This window comes from Sus scrofa, chromosome 10 (assembly GCF_054392235.1).
Source record: "Sus scrofa isolate SSC_HxYL_T2T_F1_AM1 chromosome 10, Sscrofa_HxYL_maternal_Yorkshire_Landrace_v2.0, whole genome shotgun sequence".
In the NCBI taxonomy this organism is placed as follows: domain Eukaryota; kingdom Metazoa; phylum Chordata; class Mammalia; order Artiodactyla; family Suidae; genus Sus; species Sus scrofa.
The window spans coordinates 54,290,031-54,307,932 of record NC_139392.1 but is presented as its reverse complement, the minus strand read 5'-3'; the positions used below and the strand labels follow the sequence as shown (position 1 = coordinate 54,307,932).

Below are 17,902 nucleotides of genomic sequence, written 5' to 3'. Positions count from 1 at the left end.
TATCCATGAGGATACAAGTTCGATCCCTGCCCTCACCCAGTGAGTTAATCCAGTGTTGCTGTGAGCTGTGGTATAGGTCGAAGACGCAGATTGGATCCCAAGTTGCTATGGCTCTGGCGTAGGTCACAGATGCAGCTTGGATCTGGCATTGCTGTGGCTGTGATGTAGGCCGGCAGCAACAGCTCGGATTCAGTCCCTAGCCTGGGAACGTCCATATGCTACAGATTCAGCCCTAAACAAAGAAAAAAATAAAGTAAAATCTAGCGTTCATCAGTCAGGGTCCTGGTGGGAATTTAATAGAAGTTCAGAACTGGGCACAATTCACAAGAACATACAAGAGACAGTGAGGCATCTGGAAGCTTGGAACAGCGCGAGCCATTTGTTACCACTCCTGAGGCTAAAAAGGCAAGAAGAAGAAATCATGATCCAGGGAAAGCTGGAGCTCCAGGGAGAAGCCACTCCGGGGGTCTAGAGTCGGAGACACAACTGGGCTCAGAAAAGCAGCAGGGAGTTCCCGCTGTGGCTCAGCAGGTTAAGAACCTGACTAGGATTCATGAGGATGTGGGTTCAATCCCTGGCCTCTCAGTGGGTTAAGGATCCAGCGTTGCCGTGAGCTGTGGTGTAGGTTGCAGATGCAGCTTGGCTCCCCCATTGCTGTGGCCGTGGTATAGGCCAGCAGCTGCAGCTCTGACTTGACCCCTCGCCTGGAAACTTCCATTAAAAAAAAAAAAAGGAAAGAAAGAAAGAAAAGCAGCAGGGAGTGAGGAGGGAAAAAAATGCCTCAGCCTTTCTCCCCTCCCAGCCTCTCCATGGCTTCTGCTGAAGGACCCTAACCAGAGGCAAATGACAAGACAGCCTGAGAGATGGGGTCCATGGGGTCAGCCTGTGGGGCCACAGAGCAGTGCAAGGAAGGATATGGGGCGTGGGGGGTGGTGGGGAATGGAGCCAACAGAATCAGCGCAGCGTCCCTGGGAAACGTGGCAGCCCAGCCCAGCTCACAAGGGGCACACACACAACCCAGCCTGAAGCAGCGGTGGGATGGGGACCCAGAGGGACCCAGAAAAGGGGACATCCAGGCAAAGGCTGGGAGGAAGAGTCTGACCTGCTTGCTCTCTGGCCCACAGTCTCCGTGAGCATCAACAACCTGTACCCCGGCTGTGAGAACGTGAGCGTCCGGAGCCGCAGCATGATGTTCGAGCCGGGCCTCACCAAGGGGATGCTGGAGGTGTTCGGGGCCCCGGCCCACCACCCGCACTGCTCCGCCGATGACCAGTCCACCAAGGCCATCGACATCCAAAATGCCTATTTGAATGGTATGGCCCGCCCCTCCAAATGGGAAGAACCTCGAATTTCCCTTTGGCCTCAGTTTCCCCCAGGAAGCGGTGGGGGCAGGCATCCGTCACAGCTGTACAGGGACAAAGGAAGGGCCAGCGCAGCCTGAGGACTGAGCCGGGACTGGAGGAGTGATTAATGCCGCCCCCTCAAAGCAAAGCTAAACACCTTGGTGTCCCCAGCACCTGGCAGAGAAATGGGCACACAGCAGGTGCTTAATAATGACTGATGTGGAGTTTTCCTCGTGGCGCAGCGGTAACCAAACTTGACTAGTATCCTTGATGATGTGGGTTCGATCCCTGGCCTCGCTCATTGGGTTAAGGATCTGGCATTGCCGTGAGCTGTGGTGTAGGTCACAGACGCGGTTCTGATCCCAAGTGGCTGTGGCTGTGGTGTAGGCTGGCAGCTGTAGCTCCGATTCAGTCCCTAGTCTGGGAACCTCCACGTGCCGAGAATGTGGCCCTGAAAAGCAAAAGAATAATAGTGATGATGATGATAACTGATGGGTAAATTAATACACCTTTTCAAGTAGTGTCCATGTGTCTGAGCCATCTTTGGGGGTTCCCGGAGCCTTAGAAATTCCAGGTCGGAATCTCACCCATGACACTTCTGGGAAAACCAGCCACACCCACAGCTCATGTAACTGCCCCCTTCCACACACACACACACACACACACACACACACACACACACACACACACACACACACACACACACACACACACACAACCTTCCTCCCCAGCCTAACCCTTCTGCTCCCTCCCCCAGTGTGGGTGGCCTCTCAGACCCAGTCTCCTCACAGCTCCACTCACATCCTTCTTGCAAAAAAACTGCTCATCAACTACTGCATCTTACACCTGTGCATGGTGCCTGCTCCCTTCTGACCTGCCTGGACTGGTCCCTCACTCACCTGTGGAAGGTGAATTTAGTTACTAATTCACCGAAGTTAAGGTTACATTTCTTTTCTTTCTTGGGCCGCTCCTGGGGCATATGGAGGTTCCCAGGCCAGGGGTCGAATCAGAGCTGTAGCCGCCGGCCTACACCAGAGCCACAGCAACGTGGCACCCAAGCCGTGTCTGCAACCTACACCACAGCTCACGGCAACGCCAGATCCCTAACCCACTGAGCAAGGCCAGGGATCGAACCCATAACCTCATGGTTCCTAGTCGGATTCGTTAACCACTGAGCCATGACGGGAACTCCAAGGTTACATTTCATAGTGAGTATACACCACTATTTGGGAGTGAAAAACCAAGTGTATATGTAACTCATACATCTTTCCATTGCTGCTTATACACAAGCACATACACACACTGTGTGGAGTGTTAGAGATATAAGTCCAGATGCAGTAATGAACGTGCCAAGGAAAATGTATAAGCAGAAACAGAAAGAAGGTTTAGGAACCATGAGGTTGCGGGTTCGATCCCTGGTCTCGCTCAGTGGGTTAAGGATCCGGTGTTGCTGTGACTTGTGGTGTAGGTTGCAGATGTGGCTCAGATCCTGTGTTGCTGTGGTTGGGGTGTAGGCTGGTGGCTACAGCTCCGATTGGAGCCCTAGCCTGGGAACTCCGTATGCCACGGATTCGGCCCTGAAAAGAAAAAGAAGTAGATTTAGAGATATATAGATAAAAGGCATGGAGGGACTTCCCCTTCTGGCGTAGCGGGTTAAGGATCCAGTGTCGCCGCAGCTGTGGCTTAGGTCCCTGGCCCGGGAACCTCCACATGCCATGAGTGCAGCCAAAAAAAAAAAAAAACCAAACAAACCACAAAAAAAACAATAATAGACATGGATATAGAAGCAGACAACTACAAATATGTATTCCATGTGTAGATCTATACATAAGTAGATGCAGAAATAAATAGATGGTGGATCCATAAATACATATGTATGTCCCTGCCCCTGCGGGTGATCCCAGAAGTGCTGAGAAAAATTGATTATGATTGAAATTTGGTGGTGGTGTTCCACGACGCTAATCCTCCCTTTTTCTCTGTAGGAGTTGGTGATTTCAGCGTGTGGGAGTTCTCTGGAAACCCCGTGTATTTCTGCTGTTATGACTATTTTGCTGCAAACGATCCCACATCCATCCATGTCATCGTTTTCAGTCTGGAAGAACCCTATGAGATCCAGCTGAACCAAGTGATTTTCTGGCTCAGTTTCCTGAAGTCTCTTGTCCCAGTTGAAGAACCCATAGGTGAGCCTGGGGGAGGGAATACCCTTCTTACTGGCCTTGCACCCAGGTCATCCCTGGATCCTGCAGCTTGTGGGCAGCAGCTGCGCCCACCCCTGTTCCTCCCTCCTACCAGGAAATTTCCACTCTGGAAGGTCGCCGAGGCTCAGCTGTTAGTTTTGTTCTGCCGGGCGTTGCTTTGCAAGCATGTATCTCTGCCAGAAAGACTCGATTCTGAGCAGTTCCTTGAGAATTATTTCTCACTTTCTTTCTACATTTTAGAGCTGCAGTCATTTTTGTGTGGTGCAAAGTGGACTACTTCTTTTGGTAGCTCCTGTACCTTTACCTAATGGCAGAGTAGCTTCATTCTGTGCTTTCATCAAAACTGAAAGAAAAGGGGAGTTCCTGTCGTGGCACAGAGGAAACCAATCTGACCAACATCCATGAGGTTGTGGGTTCGATCCCCGGCCTCGCTCAGTGGGTTAAGGATCAGACGTTGCCGTGAGCTATGGTGTAGGTCGCAGATGTGGCTCAGATCCCAGGTTGCTGTGGCTGTGGTGTAGGCCAGCAGCTACAGCTCTGACTCAACCCCTAGCCTGGGACCCTCCATGTGCTGTGGGTTCAGACCTAAAAAGACCAAAAAAAGAAAGAAAGAAAAGGAACCATATTGACTGAATGCATTGCCTTAGCTTTATTCCTAGAGGAAAAAGACAGCATGGATTAGGCTTATTTTATTCTTTTCATACCAAAAAAAAAAAGAAAAGGAAAAAGAAATAGCCTTCCTTGGTGCAGCACAAAACTCAGCAGTCAAATTTTTTTTTTTTTGAAAAGCATAGAATAATAAATTGGGCTGATTCCCCTCAGGGTACCTGCACTTTGGCCACTTCCTTTCTCATTCTTTTTTGTGTTTTCCTTTCAGACCCTCCCCTTAGGAAGGGGCTCTCTGCCTGTGTGAATTGCAGGAATCTCTCTTCTGAGCCAGTTCTGTGCTATTGCTGCATTCAGCAGACTTGCTCTGATCTTGTAAAGGGCATCCCCCTGGTCAGAGGTTAGATCTCCTCTCACCAGGCAAACAAGGCCAGTTTGCAAGAAGCGCTGAGAAACCACCTGAGCTCTATGGCTGCTTCTGGTTCACTTTTGAGTAACCTTCCTGGAGGCCCAGGAAATAGGCTATAACCTCGTTTGGTTTGTTGTTTTGTTTTTTTTTTTTTTCTTTTTAAGGTCACACGCAAGGCTCATGGAGATTCCCAGGCTAGGGGTCAAATCGGAGCTACAGCTGCCAGCCTACACCACAGCTCACGGCAATGCTGGATCCCTAACCCACTGAGCAAGGCCAGGGATCATACCTGTGTCCTCATGGATGCTAGTCAGATTCCGCTGAGCCAGGACGGGAACTCCTCATTCCGATTTTTTTTTTTTTTTTTTTTTTTTTTTTTTTTTTTTTGTCTTTCTAGCGCCGCTCCCCGCGGCATATGGAGGTTCCCAGACTAGGGGTCTAACCAGAGCCGTAGCCACTGGCCTATGCCAGAGCCACAGCAATGCGAGATCCGAGCCCTGTCTGCGACCCACACCACAGCTCACAGCAATGCCAGATCCTTCACCCACTGAGCAAGGGCAGGGATCGAACCCGCAACCTCATGGTTCCTAGTCGGATTTGTTAACCACAGCGCTACAACAGGAACTCCCTCATTCTGATTTTGACCAGGCCTTGCCTTGGCAGAGGTCACGGGGCCCTCAAATCTTCAGGTGGAGTTACGGGACGGCCCGGGCCTGAGCAGAGCATCCCACTGTACCTGGCCAGGGAGGCAGCTGGGATGGAGGACCCGCTTCTGAAACAGTCTGCTCTCTACCCCCAGCCTTTGGCGGCAAACTCAAGAACCCACTCCGTGTTGTCCTGGTGGCCACCCACGCTGACATCATGAATGTCCCTCGTCCAGCTGGAGGCGAGTTCGGATATGACAAAGACATCTCGCTGCTGAAAGAGATCAGGAACAGGTGAGGCGGCCAGGGCGACTTCAGCGGCGGGTAACTCAAGCAGTCATGTGACCCTGAGAGAGGCATTGAAAGTAAAAGCCCTCTTTGACCGGGTCCCGATTATTTTTGTTGTATTTTGGTTTGTTTCCTTTTTACCAAAACAAGGAATACACATACGAACAAATCAAACAGAGGCAAAGGGCACACAATGAAAATCAGCAGCAGTCTTCTGGGGTTCTCGTCGTGGCTCAGTAGTTAACGAATCTGAGTAGTATCCATGAGGATGCAGGTTCAATCCTTGGCCTCGCTCAGTGGGTTAAGGATCCAGCATTGCTGTGAGCTGTGGTGTAGGTCACAGACATGGCTCGGATCCCTCATTGCTGTGGCTGTGGTGTAGGCTGGCAGCTACAGTTCTGATTCAACCCCTAGCTTGGGAACCTCTGTATGCTGCAGATGTGGCCTAAAAAGACAAAAAAAAAAAAAAAAAAAAAAAAAATAAACAGTCTTCTCATTTTTGTCCCTGCCTTCCAGGACCACTGACCAGAGTGGTACTTTAGCTGTTTTCTGTATTTTTTTTTTTTTAGCTTTATCGAGATGTATAATTGACCCATAAAATTGTGAGGTATTTAAACTGTACACAGTGGTGATCTGATTTATGTATACAATATACAGTGTGAGAGGGTGCCCCCCATCTAGTTAATTACCTCATCTGTCCACTCACGTATTTATCTTTTTTGGGTGTCTGTCTTTTTCAGGCTGCACCCGCAGCATATGGAAGTTCCCAGGCTAGGGGTTGAATCAGAGCTGTTGCCACTGTCCTATGCCATAGCCACAGCAACGCCAGATTCAAGCCACGTCTGCAACCTACACCACAGCTCACGGGAACGCCAGATCCCTGACACACTGAGAGAGGCCAGGGATTGAACCTGCATCCTCATGGATTCTAATCGGATTCGTTTCCACTGCGCCACCAAAGGACCTCCTATACTTTCTTTTTCTCATACTATCTTTATCATGTTCTATCCCATGGGACTAGATATGGTTTCCTGTGCTGTACAGAAGGACTTCATTGCTTATCCATTCTAAATGTACTGGTTTACATGTACGGGTATTTTAGATCTAAGGTATGAATTTCACACCCATCCGTCTGGTCTCACTCCACCAACTTGTGGCAGCATATCTTCTTCTGACCTGGGCTTTTTTTTTTTTCCTTTTTGTCTTTTTAGGGCCGCATCTGCAGCATATGGAGGTTCCCAGGCAAAAGGTCAAATCAGCTGTAGCCACCGCCAGCCTATATCCCAGCCACAGCAATGCCAGATCCATAACCCACTGAGCAAGGCCAGGGATCGAACCTGCGTCCTTATAGATGCTAGTCAGATTTCCACTGAGCCACGACGGGAACTCCTTTTCTCCTGACTTGTAAAGTGGGTACATTAGGCTTCCCCTTTCTCTCATTGAGGGGAGCTGATCTTTGCTAGCTGTGTTCCCACCCTTTTGTGGAGCCCAGGGCACCTGTCTGCACCATCAAAGCCAGGCAGTGTTCCCAGGCCTCCACATCAGGGTGACATGAGAGTCCAGCAAATCGCAGATGGGGGTGTCTCTGCAAGGTCACCAGATCGGCCCTGCATTCCCACCAGCCTTTCTGATGAGCATCCCCACCCTCCCACCCCCGCTCTTCCCTTAGGTTCGGAAACGATCTTCACATTTCAAATAAGCTGTTTGTTCTGGATGCCGGGGCTTCCGGGTCTAAGGACATGAAGGTACTTCGAAATCACCTGCAAGAAATCCGGAGCCAGATTGTTTCGGTGAGTAAACCTGGAGAAGGTGGACTCAAACCTCACCCGGACTGTCCAGTGACTCAGGACTCAGGTCTCCTTATGTGGCCCTCTTGGTTTGCTTGGGTTCTCAGGGGACCCAATACAAAGTGTCTGCCTGGCCGTGTTCTTATCGCATTGCTCTGGGGTGAGGAAGGAGGAGGAGAGAAACAAGGAGACATTTAGAAATTACGCAAGCAATTCAGACGTGACTTATGGTGAAATATTTGGGAAATGAGGAAACGTGGAAAAAGAGTCATCCGCAAACTTCAGTGACAAGCATAAAATATTAGATGACCACGTGGAAGGAGACGGTGGTCTTGGCTGGCCAGATCTTACAAAGTGTTTCATTTTCCAAAGTTACATAAACCTAATACAGTTCCAGTTAGTGTCTGATTAGGATTGAGGAGATAGGGGTTTTCTCTGCAAAGGTTAGTAGAAGAATAAAAGAAACATATTATAAAAGCGCTGTCATCAATAAATCAATAAATAAGTGGAATAGATTAGTGAGTGTAGAAGTAAATCAGAACACCTACAGAAAGTTAATAGAAAACAGAGATGTGATTTAAATTTAATGGGGAAAATGTTTATTTAATAAATGATCTGGCACACCTGGCCATTTGCCTAGAAAGAAATAAGTTTGAACTCCTTCTTGCTACGTAGCCCCAAAATAAATTGCAGGCAGATTAAAGCTTTTAAATAGAAAGAAAATCAAGCAATGTCTTGAATGGAAATGCAAGAGATTTTATTTTTAAAATAACTTGGGAGCGCTTGGGGAAACCTATTAAACCAAGATAGAAAACCTCAGGCATTTTCAAAGAAAATCCACCAATATTTTGCCACATGCATTTGACAACATAAAGGTTTAAAGGTTTGTTCTGGCAAATAAATTCCATAAACGAAGTTAAAAGGTGAGATGGACTGGGGGAAAATACTTTCCAAGCCTCTGGCCTATAAAAGGTTACTCAAATAGCTCTCTGAAATTGATACCAAAAGGGTAAATGCCCCAATGGGAAAATGCAGAAATAAAGCCCCGGGGACTTTTCCCGCTTCCAAGCTCAAGTATAACAGGGGGGATGTGGCTCTCCTGGCAGATGCCGCTTTGGTTATAACTGTAGTTTGCTTGATGGAAATGCCATGCTTCCTTTGTTTTTTTTCCCTTTGGTCTTTTTTTTCAGGGGGTGGGTGGAGGCACCCCCGCAGCATATGGAGGTTCCCAGGCTAGGGGTCAAATTGGGGCTGTAGCCGATGGCCTACCCCACAACCACAGCAATGCCAGATTCGAGCTGCATCTGCGACCTACACCACAACTCATGGCAACACCAGATCCTTTACCCACTGAACAAGGCTGGGGATCGAACTTGCATCCTCATGGGTACTCGTCAGATTGGTTTCCGCTGAGCCACAATGGGACGTCCGGCATGCCGTGCTTTCAATACGAGGCTCCAGTTTCAGACATGCTTTTGGAATTTTCAGGAACCCTTTCCTCTGTCATGAAGCCTGGCCCTTGCTTTCTGAGGGGGCTGCACTGTGGCACAGTCAGTGAGGAGGGAGTAAGCCTGGAGGCCCTGGAGAGCCTGTCACAGAAACCAGTGTGTGGTGACATGGAACAGTGGTCTATGAAGGACTCAGTTCCTGCCCACCAGGTGGGACAAGGGCCTGTGCTCCCTAAAGAGATCAGAACTGGGGTGTGGCATGATGTCTGCTTCATGTCCCCTGCACTCCCCAGCACCTGAGATCAGGCAGGTGACACTCAGCAAATAAACTGCCTTTATCCCAAGGATTTTTTTTTTTCAGTCTTTTTAGGGTCCCACCTGCAGCACATGGAAGTTCCCAGGCTAGGTGTCACATCAGAGCTACAGCTGCCAACCTACACCACAGCCACACCATCGGAGGATGCGACCTGTGTCTACAACTTACACTGAAGCTCATGGCAATGCTGGATCCTTAACCCACTGAGCAAGGCCAGGGATCGAACCTGCATCCTCATGGATGCTAGTTGGATTCCTTACCATTGAGCCACAACAGGAACTCCGTATCCCAAGGAATTTTGTTTGTTGGATAAGGGAGTGGAATTTAGTTTGTTTTTGCTATTTTAGGGCTGCACCTGCAGCATTTGGAGGTTCCCAGGCTAGGTGTCAAATATGAGCTGCAGCTGCCAGCCTACACCACAACCACAGCAACTTGAGATTAGAGCCACCTCTGCGACCTATGCCACAGCTCACAGCAACGCCAGATACTTAACCCACTGAGTGAGGCCAGAGATCGAACCCACATCCTCATAGATCCTAATTGGGTTCGTTAACCACTGAGCCACGAAGGGAACTCCAGGAAGTAGAATTTAGGGGTATAAGAGATATGATTCCAGAAGGGACTAATTAATTATGGGATTAATGATGCAGTGCAGTGTATGGCTGGTGGGGTTTTAATTAGGAAAAAACCTAATGAAAAATGTGTTGATTCTATGAGTCTGTAACATAGACTGATTAATTTAACCAGGTTAAGAGATTAAAAACCTATTTCAAGCCAGTTACCACGAATTAATTGCATTTAAAATAGTTCAACAATAATCCCCACGAATACCAAATTTACTGGTAGAAACCCATCTTTTTTTCTTTCTTTTTTATTTAATGGCTACACCTGCAGCATACAGCAGTTCCCAGGCCAGGGTTCAAATCTGAACTGCAGTTGTGGCAGTGCGGGATCCTTTATCCTGCTGTGCCTGGCCAGGGATCAAACCCGCACTGCCAGAGAGACAATGCCAGTTCCTTAACCCTCTGCACCATAGCAGGAGCCCCAAATCCCATCTATTATTGATAATGATACCTACTCTTTTCCTGTCTCTTTGTGCATAAAGTGGCCGTCACCTGGCTGAACTCCTCACTCCAAGGGAGGGGGGAGGGAAGAAAGCACTAGGAGTTAGTGGACATGAGTTGATTGAGTTCACTGTTCTAAAACCATTATTGTGGAGTTCCCATCATGGCTCAGTGGTTAACAAACCCAACTAGGACCCATGAGGAGAAGAGTTCCATCCCTGGCCTCGCTCAGTGGGTTAAGGATCTGGTGTTGCCATGAGCTATGGTGTAGGTTACAGACGTGGCTTAGATCCCCCGTGGCTGTGGCTGTGGTGTAGGCTGGCGGCTACAGCTCCAATTCAACCCTTAGCCTGGGAACCTCCATATGCCTCGGGTGCGGCCCTAAAATGACCAAAAGAAAATAAAAATAAAAAGCATTATTGTGAAGCCTCGCCACCTATTTAACATGATCGGGGGAAAAGGCACGCCTCTATAAAATGTTCTATTTGGTAAATTAGATTCTGCTTAAAGGCAACGCCGTAAAAAGAACTGCCCTGCTACTCAACCGAAAAGAGCACTAGCACATCTGAAAAATTACAAGCAATATGCAGATGTGAGTGGCATCATTTTGATCCCGGCTCCTCCTGAGTCCCCACAGCTGTCCGCTGACCTGCCCATCCTGCGTGTTCTAGGTCTGCCCTCCAATGACACACCTGTGTGAGAAAATCATCTCCACACTGCCTTCCTGGAGGAAGCTCAATGGGCCCAACCAGCTGATGTCACTGCAGCAGTTCGTGTACGACGTGCAGGACCAGCTGAACCCCTTGGCCAGCGAGGCGGACCTCCGGCACATTGCCCAGCAGCTCCACAGCACAGGCGAGGTGAGGGCTCCAGCCCTGGCGCAAGGGTCCAGGAGGGGTTCCCAGGCTGCATTTATAGCATCCGAAGGTGGGATGAGCTGGGGAGGCGGAGTGGCCAGCACCCACTACCCGTGATGGTTCCAAACGACTCTCACACAGAGCTACAAGTGATTTTTCTCAGCTGCGGTTCTGTGCCCGCCTGTTCCGAGCTGTTGTTTTGCTTTGCTTTGCTTTGTTGGTTTTCTGGTTTCTTTTGAGGCTCCCCTGGGTGACTGAGCCTCTCCTGTCTCTCCCTGGGCCCCTGGTACTTAGCAGTGATTCCTGCAGCTTTCAGGATGGCTGCTCTCTGTGGGTGTTATTGACTCCAAACAGACCTCTTGGGTTCACAGACAGTCGAGAAATGGCAGTAACGCATCCTCAGGGAGACAACATCTGGGGACTCTAAGACACAGCAGGCAGGGATCCCCAGAAATGACCATGAGATAGGAATCTCTTCCTGGTGTGTTACATTCCACACTAGTGTGCAGCTTGGGAAGCCTGTTCTCATGGCATCATATGCTGCCCATCTTTCTCAAGGGACACAGCCTTCACAGTCCTCCGTCGTGGGAAGTCAGGAGACAGGGTAAACTAGTTCTGAATGTGAAAAACCAGAAACAGTTCTGAGAATTTTACAAACCAGAAGTTTACCTCCCTGATCTCAGATGTCATGTTCGGACCCTTGGCCAGTTTATATGGATCATATGGGCTTGAAGTTATAATTGAATCCAGAAGCCAGCAACCCTAAAAACTAGAGCCTCGAGCTGTGTTTGTGTTAGCCTTTGAATTTGAATGAAACTACAGGCTAATCTACTAGCCCTTCCAGCAGGACTTTATTTTTTAATTTTTTCTGCCATCCCACATTCATTGCAGCTTCATTGACAATGGTCAAGTCATGGAAGAAACTTGTGTCCATTGACGGATGAATGGACATGTGGTATATACTTATATAGCCAATGGAATATTACTCTGTCAAGAATAAGAAGGAACTGACTCTCCTTTTTGTGACAACAGGCATAGAACGTGAGGGCACTGTGCTGAGTGAGATAAGTCAGACAGAATGACAAATACGGTACATAACTTAAATATCAAACCTAAAAAAATGAAACTTGCGGAAACAGAATAGGATTGTAGTTATCAGGGCATGGGGGATGGGGAAATTGGGGACATATTTAATGGTACAAACTTGCAACTTGTAGATAAATAAGGTCTGGAGTTAGCGATGATGGTCAACAGTACTGTAGCATAAATTTCAAACTTGGTTCTTACTCCAGCAGTACTTTATTTTATTTATTTATTTTATTTTTGTCTTTTTGCCGTTTCTTGGGCCGCTCCTGTGGCACATGGAGATTCCCAGGCTAGGGGTCGAATCAAAGCCACAACAACACGGGATCCGAGCTGCATCTGCGACCTACACTACAGCTCACGGCAATGCCGGATCCTTAACCCACTGAACAAGGCCAGGGATGGAACCCGCAACCTCATGGTTCCTAGTCAGATTCTTTAACCACTGCGCCATGACGGGAACTCTTCCAGCAGTACTTTAAATGATTGAATCCAAGGATGGGAATAAATGAATGGCCCAAGCTTACCTTGTAATATAGTATAATATCATATAGCATAAATATATAATATAGTATAAATATATAATATCTATTAACCATAATAATAAACTCTTTATTTATTATAGTTGATTTACAATGTTCTGTCGATTTCTGCTATACAGCAAAGTAACCCAGTTTTATATATATATATATACACATTCTTTTTCTCACATTGCCCTCCATCATGTTCCATCACACATGATTCAATATAGTTTCCTGTGCTATTGAGCAGGATCTCATTCCTTAATCACTCCAAATGCAATAGTTTGCATCTACAAGTACCCCAAACTCCCAATAAACTCTCACTTTTCAATATAGTATTCTCTTGCCTCCTGGCATTTGACCAGTAACTTTCTAGCTCATAGCAATTAAGCTACATTATTGGGCATCACATTCTTCCTTGTCCTTGAGACTTTAATAAGTAAATTGAAAGCAGAAAAAAAAAAGAGGGAAAATTAAATCGGGTGCCCCTCCCCACTCTGATGGGCTGCTAGCCCCTCCTCCAGGTTTATTCCTGCCCTCTAGGAACTAATCTAAAGATCTTATTCACAGTTCATCAGTCATCCCGTCTCAGGATCCCACAATTGCCCTCTGTCGCTTAGTCGTCTGTCTCCTTCAACACGGGACAGTTTATCAGTCTCTCTTCTGTGACCCTGGGGAGACACGTATGCCTAGGACTGAATTACAGATGGTATTCCACCCAATGGCCTTATCTAAAACTAAGCAGACACTGCTCTGCATTCCAGAAACTTGCAGACTCAGTTTTGAACAGAATTGTATCCAGAGGACATCTCAAAGATTGAAACCAAAGGATGGGGAGGAAAGTCCTCCTGGTGCAAAAGGGGGAGTCCTGAAATTCCCGTCGTGGCTCAGTGGTTAACGAATCCAACTAGGAACCATCCCTGGCCTCGCTCACTGGGTTAAGGATCTGACGTTGCCATGAGCTGTGGTGTAGGTTGCAGACGTGGCTTGGACCCAGCTTTGCTGTGGCTCTGGCGTAGGCCGGTGGCTACAGCTCTGATTCGACCCCTAGCCTGGGAACCTCCATATGCAGCGCCATTGGCCCTAGAAAAGGCAAAAAAAAAAAAAAAGGTGGAGTCTTAGCCCCCACCTGAGAATAGAGTCCACCTCATCAGAATTCTTGTGGAACTAGCCCAGAACCCCCAGAGAGGGAGGGTGTAAAAGGGAAAGTTGCTTCTTTTGGGGGGGGTCACATTTTTTTTTTCTTCCTTTTCTAGGGCCACTCCCACGGCATGTGAAGGTTGCCAGGCTAGGGATTGAATCGGAGCTGTAGCTGCCAGCCTACACCACAGCAACAGCAAAGTGGGATCCGAGCCGCGTCTGGGACCTACACCACAGCTCAAGGCAACGCCAGATTCTTAACCCGCTTAGCAAGGCCAGGGATTGAACCCACAACCTCATGGTTCCTAGTCAGATTCATTAACCACTGAGCCATGACGGGAACTCCTTTGACGTCTGCTTTTTAAAGAAATGAATGTGACAGGAATCACCGCTCGGCTCATTCTCTCCTGCCTTCAGGTCAACCAAATCTTTTTCATATGTACCAGTGTTAAAAAATTACCTTACAGTTTACTATTACAGCATTCTGTATCTTTTTTGGAAAATGTCAAGCCTTCAGAGAAGTTGCAGGAATAGTACCATCTGTCCTTACATACTCTACACCTGACTCAACCAGTTGTTTCCATTTTGCTACATCTACTTCATCCCTCTCTCTTCTCTTTATTTGCTTTGCAAACATCATGGCCTTTCACCGTTAAATAATTTAGTTTGTATCTCCTAAGGAGAAGGACATGCTCCCACCTAACCACAATAATATAATTAATTATCACAGCCTAAAAATATACCATTGCTATAATACTATTATTGAATTTATAGTCCTCATTCAGGTGTTTGCCACTTGTCTCAGTAATTTGTTTGATAGCCTCTTTTTTTTTCTTTTTTTTTGCTTTTTAGGGCCACACCTACACTATATGGAGGTTCCCCAGGCTCCAGGGGTCGGATGGGAGCCGCAGCTGCCACCACAGCTCATGGCAATGCCGGATCCTCGACCCACTGAGCAAGGCCAGCGATCGAACCTGCATCCTCATGGATATGAGTCGGGTTAATTACTGCTGAGCCACAACCATTTAGACATTTTTATTCATTTGTGTATTTCTTTGGGGATCCAGTCAAAAATCACCCTTTGCATTTGGCTGTGCTCACTCGCTCTCTCTCTCTCTATATATGTGTGTGTATACACACATACATGTATATATGTATACACATAAATACATACATACATACACACATTTTTTCTTACGTTGACCTTTTATAAGATTCAAAGGTAGTCTTTTAAGAATTTCCCTTATGACATTGCCAAGCTGGTTTGGGGGCTCAGTATTGATTTTTGAGATCTGTCCCTATGAAAGTCCTGGGTCATTCCTCACAATATCTGCACAGATTACACTACTGCTCAGGCCCTCCAGTGCTCTGAGCAGCTGGTGTACCTGGCCGTTTATGTTCCTGTTTACCCCCCCCCCCCCCCCGCAGATAAACATCATGCAGAGTGAAACGGTGCAGGACGTGCTGCTCCTGGACCCCCGCTGGCTCTGCACCAACGTGCTGGGGAAGTTGCTGTCGGTGGAGACCCCCCGGGCCCTGCACCATTACCGGGGCCGCTACACCATGGAGGACGTCCAGCGCCTGGTGCCTGACAGCGACGTGGAGGAGCTGCTGCAGATTCTAGACGCCATGGACATCTGCGCCCGGGACCTGAGCAGCGGGACCATGGTGGACATCCCCGCCCTGATCAAGACCGACAACCTGCACCGCTCCTGGACAGACGAGGAGGACGAGGTGCGGGTCTACGGCGGCGTGCGCATCGTCCCCGTGGAGCACCTCACCCCCTTCCCGTGCGGTATCTTTCACAAGGTGCAGGTGAATCTGTGCCGGTGGATCCACCAGCAGAGCGCGGAGGGAGACGCGGACATCCGCTTGTGGGTGAACGGCTGCAAGATTGCCAACCGCGGCGCGGAGCTGCTGGTGCTCCTGGTCAACCACGGCCAGGGCATCGAGGTTCAGGTGCGCGGTCTGGAGACCGAAAAGATCAAGTGCTGCCTCCTGCTGGACTCGGTGTGTAGCACCATCGAGAACGTCATGGCCACCACGCTGCCAGGGCTGCTGACGGTGAAGCACTACCTCAGCCCCCAGCAGCTGAGGGAGCATCACGAGCCAGTCATGATCTACCAGCCTCGGGACTTCTTCCGGGCGCAGACCCTCAAGGAGACTTCACTGACCAACACCATGGGCGGATACAAGGAGAGCTTCAGTAGCATCATGTGCTTCGGCTGTCACGACGTCTATGTGCAGGCCAGCTTGGGCATGGACATCCACGCATCGGATCTGAACCTTCTGACTCGCAGGAAACTCAGTCGCCTGCTGGACCCGCCCGATCCCATGGGGAAGGACTGGTGCCTTCTCGCCATGAACTTGGGCCTCCCCGACCTCGTGGCCAAGTACAACACCAATAACGGGGCTCCCAAGGAGTTCCTCCCAAGCCCGGTCCACGCCCTACTCCGAGAATGGACCTCCTACCCCAACAGCACGGTCGGCGTCCTCATGTCCAAACTGCGGGAGCTGGGGCGCCGGGACGCGGCAGACTTCCTGCTGAAGGCTTCCTCCGTGTTCAAAATCAACCTCGACGGCAACGGCCAGGAGGCCTACGCCTCAAGCTGCAACAGTGGCACATCTTATAATTCCATTAGCTCGGTGGTGTCCCGGTGAGGGCAGCCTTTGGCTTGGGCAGGGTCCCTTCCAACTGCAGAGGCAAGGGGAATGCAGCCCATCTTTCCCACCCAAGATCCCAGCGCGTTCCTTCCTACCCCCTCATCCTGCGGGAGGCCGCACTCTCTCCTGCCTCCCCCCTTTCTCGGCCACTACCTCCCTCCTCACACATTCTGTTGTGTGTGACTGGTCTTTCTAGTTTAAGGGCAGACCGTGCTCTTTGCTTTGGCCATTTGAAAAGCTAGCCTCCCTCCGTCCCTCATCCTCTAGTACCTTGCTTCTTACTGATAATTTTACTGAAATTCCTAACTTTTCAATGAAATTTTTTTAAACTATTATATTGATTGTCCTTTAAAAAAAAAAAAAAAGTGCACATTGATCCAAAATGTGTATTTCTTATACTCTTTTTCTTTGTTACACCATGTCCTCAGCTTATCTCTTTTATATTTGTAGGAAAAACTCCCATGTAAGGAATCCCACTGTATGATTTATAAACAGACAATATGTGAGTGCCTTTTGCAGAAGAGGGTGTGTTTGAAATCATCCAAGTCAGCCAGGAGCTGTGGCGAAAGAAACGCTCCCTCTCTGTCTCTCGCTGTATGCTGATCATCGCCAGAGGTGCTTCACCGAGGTTTTTTTGTTGTTGTTTGTTTGTGTGTGTGTTTGTTTTTTGGGCAATTTTTGTGTTTCCTTTGGCAAGGAAAGAGGAGGAAGAGACCTCCTCCAGAGCGATTTCATGGCCAGTGTTGTTGCTCCAATAAGACACGTGTGTGTTTGCTTTTGTTGCAACGTCTGTGTGAACATCCACGCGGCGGAACCTGCTCCATCGTGGACTGTCATGCTCCATCATCCCCTGTCATCTCAGGTAGAAGGTTGACGAGGTTGTAGGGAGCGAAGACCTGTGTGAAAAGTCAGAAGACCCCCGACTCATGATTTGTGGCAATTCGTTGTCATTTGTGCATAGCAAATGGTTCTCCACGTGTAGATCCTGGTTTGATAACTTCCTGTACTTGAAGTCTCAAAAAGAAAATAAAGGAAGCGAGTTTTTTCCTGCGGTGATTTTAAATTGTGATAGAGTTTTGAATTGAAATAAGGGAACATGTCCTAATTCCTCTGTCCTGAGAAGCATGTAATTTTAATGTTATATCATATGTATATATATATATGCAGTATGTATATACATATATATTAATACAGGTATTTTTACTTAATCTATAAGATGTAGTAAAAAAAGTTTGTTTTTCTTTTCTTTTTTGTTCTTTTTCTTTTCCTTTTTTTTTTTTTTTATAAATAAACTGTTGCTTGTTGCATTAGTTTGTTGGTCTCTAATTCAAACGGGATTCTTTTTCTTTGTTTTATTTTCATTTGCCAGTACCCCACCTCGGAGAACAAACCAGTCCAGAAAATGATTAAACCTAAACGTGCAGGGATGGAGATCCACGCAGTTTATTAGGCACTTAATTATTACTAACATTGGGATCTGGAAGAGCTTGGGTGACTGCCACACTTGTTCTTACTTTCAAGACGAGAAGTCCCT

At 48.1% G+C, this 17,902-nt stretch overlaps 1 protein-coding gene across 16 annotated transcripts in view; it reads left to right on the top strand.

The window, feature by feature from the left end:
- Positions 1–17,675, top strand: part of DAPK1 (death associated protein kinase 1) — a 228,989-nt gene extending 211,314 nt beyond the window's left edge. For 14 of the 16 annotated variants that reach the window (XM_021064610.2, XM_084979758.1, XM_021064606.2 and 11 more), the window contains 7 exons: positions 1,125–1,313; positions 3,326–3,523; positions 5,356–5,494; positions 7,158–7,278; positions 10,775–10,963; positions 15,133–16,361; positions 16,819–17,675. In XM_021064610.2, coding sequence (XP_020920269.2) covers positions 1,125–1,313; positions 3,326–3,523; positions 5,356–5,494; positions 7,158–7,278; positions 10,775–10,963; positions 15,133–16,361; positions 16,819–16,852 — 2,099 coding nt within the window. In that variant the 3' untranslated portion in view covers positions 16,853–17,675. Of the gene's footprint in view, positions 1–122; positions 405–1,124; positions 1,314–3,325; positions 3,524–5,355; positions 5,495–7,157; positions 7,279–10,774; positions 10,964–15,132; positions 16,506–16,818 lie in introns of those variants that run through there. The other 2 variants (XM_021064614.2, XR_014817705.1) reach the window with 2 other exon arrangements.
- The last annotated feature ends 227 nt before the right edge of the window (positions 17,676–17,902 follow it).